The following is a 12,299-nucleotide window of genomic DNA, read 5'->3' on the forward strand; positions in this document are numbered from 1 at the left end:
TTGAAACACACTGGAGTTTTAATCATACTTTTCTCCGTTCACGTTGCTGTTAATTACTTGGATTACGTGCATCGTTGCTCGAAATGACAATATTGATAATAACGAAAACGTTTGTGTACTCGGTGCAATTTTATTAAAAAATTTCGTGTCGACAGCATGCACTTGCAAGCGATTAGTTTTCTCTGTTAACAGATAGGTATAAAATCCCTACACTGTCGAATTTGTTGCGGGATACGATATCACTCAAAAGATACGAGTTTCCATTATCTTATAGTCAGTATTCCCTAATCATTTCGAATAACTAACGATCTAGATGCCCTGTGCATCCGGCTGTTTAAAGAAAATGTTGCACTGCCTCCATCGTCGAATTAAAATCTCACCAATAAGCAAAAATAGAATGCTGTTTGTAAAAAAAAAAGAAAAATAAAAGAGTAGGCGATTGTTTTTTATTTTTTCTATGTTTTAAGCACCGATCGAGTATTCTTCATGACTCCTGCAATAAAAAAGCTTAAGAGTCTTCAATGCTTCTCTTCAACAAAAGTGCAGCCTTCTTTCCCTTTAAAGGATCGATCGCATATTAATTTAATCTTTCTGAAATTCGATTTCTTCTCTTTCCCAAGAAGACGCTTCGCTCTTGCTTCGTTCTCAAGCTCTTAATTCGATGATGGAGGAAGTAGCACGAAGAGAAACGAAGAAATAAAGAAAAACAAGGAGAAAAAGACGACACTATAGTGTTACCTTTATACAACAATCGCAAGAAGAATCGCTAACTCCTACGAAGAGAGTAAAACCTCAATTCCTGTTGATTCCCACGATTTACGCTTTGTACGAGTATCTGAACGCATTATCTGACAGTCTCATTGAGTCGAAGCGTGCTGCTCGGGGCGAAGAAACGAAGGGGATGTGCAAATATTTTTTTTTTATCTTCAACCCGATGCGCAATAAAATACAAAAAGAAAAAACAGAAGAAGAAGACATTATTCGCGAGCAATGTAGTCATAGATGTGATTACGTTCGATAACATTAATCGATGAAGAAATAAGTAAAAAAAATAAATACAAAGGACATACACAACAATATTATTTACTCTACAGCTACTATAAATATTACTCGACGAATATAAATAAATAGTATAAATAAAACACGAACAAACATGATCACATCTAGATCGTTTCTCGTGAAGAACGTGAAGTACGATTATCCATTTGCCAGTGAGATTGCAAACGATGGATTTGCAATTTTGCACTTTTGAATTATCAACGCATCGGGAGAAGGGAATGGTGATCGATTCGAGAAGTGTGATACGCAAGTACGCGATGATTAGGCTTAGTAGATAACCGTAGCGAAAACGACGACGAAGAGGAGGACGAGATGATGAGGCGCGTAGATGTAACCAGCCGCGCCCCAGCCACATTCGAGGTCGCTCTTCAGCGCTTCTAGCACAGAGATATTGTTCTTGTTCAAGCAAAACGATTCACGAAGATCGTCGTCCCAGTTGTTGTTCCAGCAACCAAATTCTTCGTCCTCTTCGTCCCGATCGAAGTTCTTGAACTCGCTGTAGGTGTTGCAGCGATCCTCTTGGTACTGCCTGTGCTTCCTCTGCCAAGTTTCCATCCATCTGGAACAGATGTTTTTGAAGAGTTAGCTAGAGACTCTTAAATATACCAAATATTGCAGTTTACTTTGATAATTGAATCGTTGAGTTGAAGAACAGAATCTCAAAACTATATCTGAACTCCAGAGTCAAAATATATTAAAATACATAAAACTACATCTTAAAATGTGCTTTCTAGACTTGTTCTTCAGCTCACCGATTCAATTCATTCAGTTTCGCAGAAATCTCGAGAATACTTTCAAAGATTCTTATTTTAAAGCCATTAAAGTAAGTTTCACGCAGGAGACAAAAACAGGAAATGACTCACCCGATATCGCAGTCACAGGTAAAGTAACTTCCTGTCACTGTGAGCTTCATCAGGAATCGTTTCCCTGGGACTCCTGGTTTATATCCATTGGATGGATTGTGAAGAGTTCGCACATCGTTGTGATGAAGATGAACCGTCACGTTTCTGACCCATTTCGCGTTATCGAACATCTGCTTGGGCACTGTGCTCACGCTGGTGTTGTACATGCCAAAGTGTAAGTGTGGGTTCCTTATTCCCTGAAAACGGAAGGAATTATTGTTAAAACAACCTTGGGGGTGTAGATCCCCATCTACAAATCGAATTAAAAATGAACACATTTACAGTTTACCAAGAAGACATGATGTTTCGCAGAATTATTAAAAATGTTGACTGAAAAATAGTTAAGAGAATATGCAACCACTATTAACATTACGCTAACCTAAGGTTTATATCTTATAAAACTGTAAATGTGTTAAAGTTCGAAGAAGGCTTGGAAATATAAAAAGTTTCTTCAAGAAAAAAGAGAAACTGATTGGAAAACATACGTGCAATATTTCCGTGTGAATATTCTTCAGAGCTCGACCAGTCAAAGTTATATTAAATAATTTGTGTGGGAACTTCCCCTTCATCTCTTTCTCCAAGTCCGTATCATTTTGTACCTGAAATAGAAAAACCATTGAATATTCTGATTTTCTTTATAAGAAAATTGTGTTAAACTTGACACTGCGGTACTTCGCGAATACAAAAATTGTTTGAAACCTACGTCGATGATTAGGTGCCTCAGGCCATGATTATACTCTAGAATGTTGGGGAAGTTGAAATTCTTCACGCCGTTGTAGGCGGTTATATATAGTTTGCGAAGTTTGGTGGCTTTGCAGAGAGCTCCCGACTGAAAACGAAGAAACGTTTACGTTTCGAGGAAGATTCTGTTCCTTACACTATAAAATCGTACTAAATACATAAAACTTAAATACAGTGTGAATTTTCAAAGAGATTCGAAATGTTACCATTTTAACTAATTATTGATTTCAAACATGAATTCTTCAAAAGCATAAAGCTATTAAAGAAAATCGACGAGAACAAACCTACATTCCACTAACTTACCAAAGACTTATTCAAAGAAAATCCAAGCAATATTATTTTCATCATTACTATTTTCTTCGCTGTTATATTTCGTTCAAGAAATTAAAATTGTTTTCACATCAATTCAATTTTCTACATGATCTGAGGTTCAATTCTCTTAAACCATGAGCTCATATAAAATCATTCTGTTTTACTCAAAAACTTACTTCAAACGTAGATAAAGACAGTCGTCGAATGTCCAATTCCTCGAGACTATCCACGATCCCCAAGAAACTAGTGTTGCTGACTGCTATTATGGGATTATCCGCCAAACTGAAGGTCTTCAGCTCTGGCAGGGTGTGCGTGATCAGTGGTACTGCCGTCAGATCATTGGCACTCAGGTCCAAATAGTGAAGAGATGTTAAGTTCGCCGACATTTCTGGGGGTATCGATGCCAATTCGTTGTGTGCCAAATACAGAGTCTGCAGTCGACGCAGCGGTAATTCTGGCACCTGTCACACATTTAAATGTTAAAACTGTGCATCTCCTGGCGTTGGAAATTAATCTGCGTACAGTTAATAGCGAGATGTTGCTTAGATCGAGATAGAGAAGCGAGTCCTCCAAGCCGTGGAACGTCCTCCCACGCGATTCCAGTAGCAGCTGCTTGTTGTGACTCAAGTCCAGGTGAGTTAGATAAGGCAAATCCGAGAACACTCCATCGTCTAATCTGACTAATCGGTTGTAGGAGAAATCCAACCATGTTAGACTCTGAAATGGTTATAGAAATTGTTGGAAATTGATTTGCAAGTGATAGGTACTTTGATAGAAAAATGTCACTATGATAAAGTAGAGTTAATGCTTCAAGTCCTGTAGATACTATCTTCAGGCTTCTAATATTAGTACAGTAAGTTTACTATAAACTTCATAGCTAGGAAGTCAACCTTCGATCCCATATATTCTGCAGAATCCTATAATCTAATGTAAGAAGTGTAAATTAGCGATATTGAAATGAAGAAAAGAAGCCAAATATGAAACTCTAAATAATATATATAGAGTCTACATGGATTCTAGAGTCCTAAGTGCAGTTATTTGTAATTTTAAAAGTCTCTTCATCCAGAAACAAAAAGGCATGAAACTTATCCCATTTGAAAAGTTAGACTAATTCAGAAATTGTACGAGTTCTACTTCACCCTTCAGCTAATCGCCTAAGAACCACAAATCTCTTTAAAGGCTAAACAGAAACCAACTCGTAATCTGAATATAGAATCAGTGGTGTGGATTCCCGACAAAGAGTTCCACGACATGTCCAGCATAGACAGGCTAGAGGCGGCGGTCATGGACATGGCCTTGATGGGCAGCCTCATGAACTGGTTATGAGATAGGTCCAAACTCTCGATGCTAGCGTCTGAGAACAAATTGTCTGGCAGCGTTCTGAGCCTGTTGTGAGAGAGGTCGACGATCCTCAGCTTCTTCAGGGTCCTCAGAGTTTCAGCTGGTATGTCCATGATGTTGTTCCAAGAGAGGGAGAGAACTTGGATGTTCCTCGTGTTCCTGAAGCAGTCGAAGTCGACTTCCATGAGCTCGTTGTGGCTCAGGTCGAGCCACTGCAAGTGTGGCATGTTCCCGAAGACACCCTGCGTGACGTTGCTCAGCTGGTTGTGGGATAAATACAGGTGTGTCAACGAGTACTCCACTGGCTTGAAGTAATACTTCATTATGTCGGAGATATTGTTGTAGCTTAGGTCGAGGACCTTGATGTTCGATTGTATCGTGCCACCGACTGCAACAGGATGAAGGTGGATTTAGATGTTTAGTAGAGAGTAGTGAAATAGTAGTAGTAGATGACTGCAAGGAGACTACTAGAATAGACTACTAGAGTAGATTACTAAGGACTATTAGAGATCACTAGTTTGCTAAACTACCAGAGAGACTATTAGAGACTACTTTGAGAGCCCACTAGAGACTATTTTCAGAGACTACTGAAGAGACAGTACTAACAAGTTAACAAACTACTAGACAGTAGAGAGATAGTAGAATAATCACTGAAAAAACTGACTAAAAAAATAATTGTCAGCTAAAAACTGAAAGTGCAAAGTGCATGAGACTCGTTCAAACGTTACTCGATATTTTCATATGGCTTCTCAGAATTAATTTAGGAGTCTACATAGATTAACTGAAAAACTGATTAATAGAAAATATATGAAATTGTGACGTCAGAAACGTGAGTTATATGCTAGTGGCCTAGTGAAGACGGATCTGAGAGAAACTTCGCGTTTGCTTAACGTATTGCGTAAGCAAAGCAACCACTTCGTCTTGTACTCAGCAAAAGGTTTCATCGACTTTCGTTTCGGTTAGAGGAAACCTATTTATGCGGTTTGCGAGAGAAACTCTTCGAAAGCGTTTAATAGACTCACTGGTGGTTGGTGGCGTGAACGTGGTGCTATTGATCCACAATTTCGGGATCTGGTTGTGGCTGGCGTTCACTTTGAACGACGACAATGTTCCCACTTGATCGAACGAGGCGAAATCGAACTCGCTAAGCTCGTTATAAGCGAGGTCAAGGAACTCCACATCTGGAAGATTCTTGAACGAGAACAATTACAATATTCATTAATTATTGAGTATTGGGAATAGTAGGAAAGAAGGAACAAAATTCGATTAAAATAAGTAAGGAAAGAATAAATCTTGCAATCTTTTTTGTGAAGAAAAAATAATGATACCTGGAAAGCCTCATCGTTGATATCCTTTATCTTATTGCCACGAAGATTAATATACTTCAGTAGCTTCATGTTCATGAACCCTCGCCTCTCGATTCGATCGATAGCGTTATCCTCTAAATTTATTGTCATCAATTTCGGTAGATCGACGAACGTGTGAGTTTGAATGGTTTTTATCATGTTGAAGGCGAAATTCACTTCCTCGAGGGTCGAGTGGATGTCACCCTGAAGATTAAGCAGTAACACTTATGCATCCTTCATTTCCCTTTACATTTTTCATAAATCTTATTACACATCTAAGCAAATGAAAAATGTATTAATATTAATTAAAATGGAAACCCAAACCTGAAACGTCCCCTTTCTGATGCTATCGATCTCATTGTCCTGCATCTCGATCCGCTTGATCCTCTTCAGAAAATGAAACGACGTGTCTGGCAAGGATTTAATCTTGTTATTACTGAAGTCGAGGTGCTGCAAATTGGTGAGGAACTTGAAGGGCTTATTGGGCACCTCCGAAACAGAAGACGACAGGCCATGAGACATCCTTAGTGTCAGAAGGGAATGGCCCACCTGGGAAGAAAGTTGAATTGTAAAGTCTGCCATGCAAATGGCATTTCGCGATGACTCGCGATCGGGTCAAGTACTCCTTCAATGGGGGATTCTTTCTAGAAGCCCGCTTTATTGGAATTATCTGCGGCTATCAAGGCCTTCGGTATGTGGCTTGAATCTAGTTTAATTAAATATTAAGGCAAATTACTGATTCCCATCGATCGAACGCATTGAGATTTTGTAGGGTTGCTCGTTAGAAACGTAGCATATCTGGAAAATCCATCGAAAGATTAAAATGAGGCTATCAAACTCGTAAGATATATGCAATAAAGGAATATACGATAAAAAGTAAAAGGAAATATTAAAATAATAACAGTATCATCGATTCGACTCCGTTTCTTCTGAATAAAATAGTATATAATATTGTTACACTGCTGATGAATTAATTGGTTGGTTTAATGACCCATATGGTCAGGATAATTTCAATAACAATATCTGAGAATACCTCCATCGAATTCTTGTTCAATTCCAGATAAAATAATGTGTACACGCTATTGCTGATACATTCCCTGTACCTTTTTCATATCACATTTTTAATGACTTCCTCTAAATCAATATACTTTCAGTAAATTGCAAATTCTATTAAAATCTACAAGCTGACAATAAATTACACAATACTTTCAAGTTGATAAATGAATTTCCTCGATAATTAATCACATTTCATGAAATCATCAATTTTCCATCCTCCATTAGCAAGTTTTCACTAGAAAACGTTTAATAATCGCAGTCAGAGGTTTATTAATCGTCAGGCTCCAGACAGAAGCCTTGATAGCTGGATTCCGCGAACTTTCATCGGTCTGAAAAGAAAAGTGATCAAGGACAATGGGAATTACCTCGGAGAAGGCCTCGTCCTCTATCGACGAGATCGAGTTCTCCGTGAAGTCCAGGTACTTGATCCCACGGACGTGCATGAAAGCGTGACTCTTGATGGTATTCAAGTTACTTTGCACGATGCGCAGCTCCTTGATGTCCATCCCGTATTCCATGAAATCGTCTGGGGACAGGGTCGACTGGGGCATCTTTGAGATCGATAGGAAACGCATGTTTCGCATTTGTCGTAGATCCTGAAGGGACACCATGCTATTCTCTCTGCCGCTTAGATCCAAGTTGTACAGAGAGTATTGGAAACCGTTAAATACTTCAGCTGATAGCAGATGAAAATATAAATGGAGCAGATTAGCAAAATCTGAGAGAATGTTCGAACGTTTCTGCAGTAATAGTGAATAAGAACTCTTGCGTTAGAGAGAAAAATTCTTTGAGGAGTTTTATTAAGATTTAAAGTAGTCTTCTTTTTTTATATAGCGAAACGTAAGTTGTATCAGTGATTGGAATTATTAAATGGTTTTCTTCGCTGTGATTGTATGAATATTTGAGAATAGTTCAGAATAGGGTGCTAAGTTACTAAGGTATTAAGTTACATGTAATAAACATAGCACTGCAATCGAAGCAGCAGAAGTGACATATCTGAAGCAGTATTCTGGGAAACATAAATATATTGCAGGATATTTCATCTCACCCGGCGAAAAGGTTTGGATCTTGTTTTCACAGAAGCTCAGAGTACGCAGAAAGTCGTATTCCTGGAAAATAGGACTGGGAAGGGTGGTAATGTTGTTCCCACAGAGATCCAGCAATTCCAGGGACGATTCCAAGCCAGCAAAGTTGGCGGAACTGACTTCCATTAGACGGCAATCGGTGAAATAAAGTTCTCGTATCCTCGAATCTCTGAATGCCCCCTCCTGAAACGAATTATCCGAAAATTCAGGCGACATTTCGTCAGGTCACTAAAATATTCACTTTTCCCTACAATACTGAGCATAATTCTCTTAATTTAAAGAAAATAATGCAGTAGAAGGGACTCAAACGTAAAGTACCCCTTGAAAATTTTTACTAAACTCACCACAAATTAGGAAAGCCTATATGAATACATAAAAATCGCTTCATGACACATCAAGAGTCTCCTCAATAAAAAGAAGTAAAATACATAATATTCTTCACGTGTCACAAGAAACAAGCATCTCTGCAAGTACCCTATGCCTCAGCTTTCAAAAGATACCTCTCTGAATCAAGCACACATATATCACGGTGCAAAGCACACGTACGTAAAAGAAATCCCAAAATCCTCGAAAAATCTCACCTCAATCTCAGTCAGAGGATTCCCATTGAGGTAAGTCCTGTTGACTTTAAAGAAGTGTTGGAAGTCCCCAGGCATCAGGATCTCGATCTGGTTGTAGTCTAGACGTAGTGTATCCAAGGACATCTGAAGCCCCCTTATTTCTGGCTCCTGTTGCACGTTCAGCATCCTCGATATCCTGTTGTAGCTCAGATCGAGGACCTTCATACGCTTCAGAGACGACAGCTGCGAATAAGGGATGCTGGTCAGTTGGTTTCCATTCAGATAGAGGTACACCAGATGCGCCATGCCATCTCTGAACACCGATGGGTCGATCTCCTTCAAATTGTTCTCCCGCAGATCCAGCATGTCCAGGTAAGTGAGACCAGCGAAAGCATCCGCCGGAAGTTTGTCGATCGCGTTTCGACCCAGGCGAAGCTTCTGCAGAGAATTCTCCAAACCGCGCCAATTGTCTGCGGCAATTTTGGATATCTTGTTTCCTATGGATGAAACAGTGACTTTTCTTAAGCGAAACACTGTTGAAGCTTGCACGTGGATTTTACAGTGAGAGATTTTGACGATATTTTAAGATTTGAGAAGGTGATATGGGGTTCGAGTTTTCGCGGTTTCGGTCGTTGAAACTTGAGACTCCTGTATTTGTAAGGCTACTGAAATAGTAATGAGCTGTGGGGGAATATCGAGATTTAAGAAATATACTATTTAAACTGGTGAAACTCAAATAACGTGGATTATAAAGATTAATAGAGATTCAAATATTTAAATTTAAACGTTTTTCTGATCTCTCTGTTAAGATAGTCATCTCTCATAGATTGTATATTTTTTCCTATACCTATTACTATTAAATATATGTCTACGTTTAGTGTTAATATTCTTTATTCTATAATTTTGACTCTTATAATTTAACATTATTCTACGATCAGAGCGACAATAGATCTAATACTTGCATTGTTCAGTTATTTAAAGGATCCTAAAAAATGAAGCTCGCTGAAAAGATCGTAAAATCGTCCTCGTCCATGACGAGATGTTGGAGATATTAAAGAAGAAAGTACCTGTCAAATCGAGAAGTTGCAACTTCTGCAAATGCCTGAACGACCTGCTGGGCACCCTCTCGAGGCGATTGTAGGGTAATTCGAGCTCCCATAACGATCTCTCAAGCCCTAGGAAAGCTTCGTCCGGGATGTCGGCCAGAGGATTATGCTTGATCCGTAGGTTGTACAGACCTGTGAGAGATAGGGGAATAGCGTGTAGGTGAAAAGGCTAAAGTGCCACGTATCGTTTGCCCATAACGTAATCGATGATGCAAAGAATTATTCGTGACGCTCGGTCGGTGCCCTTTTAATCCCCGTTTGCTCATTCTTATACTGGACAATCCAACGTTCCATTTCATTTTAAACAAATTCTTCATGTCCAAATGAAAACTTGTTCAAACAAAAAGTTATTCAAACATATATATCTCATTATTCAAACAACTGTCTTTCTCCTGTTTCTGGTTAATAAATTGGAAATTTTATTCAACTGAAGAATCTTCAATGAAAAAAATTGAAAATCGAAAGTCAGAATATTAACTGTATAGAGCTATGGATTCGCTGCACGACATTGGTCAGTAAAGAAGAGGTTTCATTTAAACTAAATATATCTTAAATTTTCTGAAAATTCTATATTTGGTGATACATTAATTTAAAGGCTGTTAGTTTCTTTTTCTACCTGTGTTCATAAGAAACTGCGGCTGCAAGAACATCAGCCCATTGTTCTCCAGTTGTAGCATGAACACCTTGGACGAGTTAATCGGTTGTGGTATTCGTGGCATGGGTACGTTATAGCAGGTGACTATACCGAGATCGGGGATGGCTTTCGAACAGGTGCAAAGAGGATTGAAGAAGCACGGCGGATACTGCACAGGCAGTTCGTGCATCCGGACCATGGACGCCCATATCATCAGCAATAGTGTTAAAATCATCAGAGCGTAGCCCAATTTCACCATCGTTGTCAATCTCTGTAATCGAATCGATATTTGGCTGTGTTTAGAATAATTATCGTTTCCACTCCCAAAGGTGTTCAAGATTTCAAATAAACCACGAGCCAAGCTGTTGCTATTTCAAATTGCCTCCTCTATTAATCGGTATTAATCACTATTTATCCACTTAAACATCTTAATTCCACTGTGATGTCTCGTGACATGTGCTTTCCTTTCCGCATAATTAAACCGTAAATTGTATTTACCGTGAAAGCCGATTATCACGTTCTGAACTTGTAATCTTTCAATACACGTGTTATCAAACAACGGATGTTCGATTAGAAGTTATATATGGTGTATCGAGTACCGTGGCACGACCGAGACAAAGGCTGTCTTGGCTTAAGGTTTGAATTTAGATCGAAGACGCAGCGTTAGATTGAAAATTTAGTAGAGGATTCCTATTGTTTCGGTTCTTCAGAACCGATATTATAAAAGTCTACATATCGATTATATTACATGTTTCATTTGTACGTCCTCTTGTACATGAGTTTGTTTACATTTACTGACTCATCTCGTTAGATCATATATAGACTGCTCTACAAGCAGTAACTACATTTGTAATTAATAGACAAGTACTTTACCGTACCTGAAATTATTCATACTCGAATATTAACATCTTTCTAAAAGCAATAACAGAATGAATAAAAATTAAAATAAAACTGGCATATGAATTATATAACATGAGACAGTAATCGATATAAAACCGAAAAATGACAGTTATAGAACTGATATGAAAGCGATATAATATCTGTTCTGAAGAACAGAAAACGAAACCGAAACCGACGTGTTTAGAAATATCGATCCTGTCCTAATTATTCAGCATTATTCTTAAAGCATAAAAATCTAAGCATAATTCTTCTCAAGTATAGAATCCCAGGCAACATCCACTGGTATAGGTAATCATGCAATGAATTATACTGCTTCACTGAATCGAAAGGCAACGAATACGTGAATTCCTGAGCGTGCAAAAACCAACAAATAAAGCAATGCTCGAATTCACTACCATGAATTCACCACGATCATAATTAATTTTACTCAGCATTCATCCTGTTGCGTGGCACAATAGAAGTCTAATCCTGAACAGAAGTCGTCGCACAATCAATTTTCTCCTATTTTCTCTTTTGGCAAAGGAGCTCCGAATTTCGAAATTTCCACTGTCTTTTGCACGTCCACGACAAAGTCCACGGCGAATGAAACATTTACCATTTTCCTGTGGATCAAAGGGGCACGTATCTAACGGAGCCGGCGATCATGGGACCGTGGTGGTTCGATCGCGATGATCGCACTGAGGGCTCCTCTAGCCGCGTGGCCGCTGCCACCCCGTCTAATAGGGCTTCGTGAATGCCGGACAGTTTCGGTGCTTCTCTTTACCCGATTATAAGGACGATATTCCATTAGGCAGCGAATGAAAATAGTCCCCCGAAACGTCAGTGAATGCTCGCGACCATCGTTATGCGGGGAACGCGATGGCACGTGGAGGATGATGATAGGTGGTGAGTGTTCTCCAATTCCACGTGCATTCCCATGCTTTATATAGAGGATTCAATGATTCGTAAAATGGTCTGCGACTATGGAGACAAGTAGTATTTAATAAAAATAATTTCCTGCTAAAAGAGGTTTAAGTTCAAAATTATCCAAAAAAATATAAATATCTTAATTTCAGATTTTTTTGGAGCTATTGCCTTTCCCTAGAGTTGGCAGAAACAGAGGATACGGAAAGGGATAGTAAATTAATAATAAATGAATAAAAGCTTTTTAGAGTTTTCATTACTTCTAGGTCGGAATTTTACAGGGTGGTCTATAAAAATGTACGTATAATAGAATTGAATAATATACTTTAAAAGAAGCTCGATTTATGGCTCTTT

At 38.7% G+C, this 12,299-nt stretch overlaps 1 protein-coding gene across 1 annotated transcript; it reads right to left on the reverse strand.

Annotated features, from left to right (window-relative positions):
- Positions 1-1,179: 1,179 nt before the first annotated feature.
- Chp (leucine rich repeat containing G protein-coupled receptor chaoptin) lies at positions 1,180-11,740 on the reverse strand. The gene is made up of 16 exons (XM_076375549.1): positions 11,638-11,740; positions 10,125-10,413; positions 9,470-9,640; positions 8,424-8,899; positions 7,806-8,025; positions 7,123-7,433; positions 6,026-6,250; positions 5,684-5,905; positions 5,378-5,546; positions 4,211-4,743; positions 3,537-3,731; positions 3,191-3,475; positions 2,665-2,790; positions 2,447-2,560; positions 1,923-2,158; positions 1,180-1,618 (listed from the first exon to the last, which is right to left on the reverse strand). Exons 1-16 carry the CDS (start codon positions 11,638-11,640, stop codon positions 1,327-1,329), a joined length of 3,867 nt encoding a protein of 1,288 aa, XP_076231664.1. The 5' UTR covers positions 11,641-11,740; the 3' UTR covers positions 1,180-1,326.
- Between the last annotated feature and the right edge of the window lie 559 nt (positions 11,741-12,299).

This window comes from Calliopsis andreniformis, chromosome 3 (assembly GCF_051401765.1).
Source record: "Calliopsis andreniformis isolate RMS-2024a chromosome 3, iyCalAndr_principal, whole genome shotgun sequence".
Classification (NCBI taxonomy): domain Eukaryota; kingdom Metazoa; phylum Arthropoda; class Insecta; order Hymenoptera; family Andrenidae; genus Calliopsis; species Calliopsis andreniformis.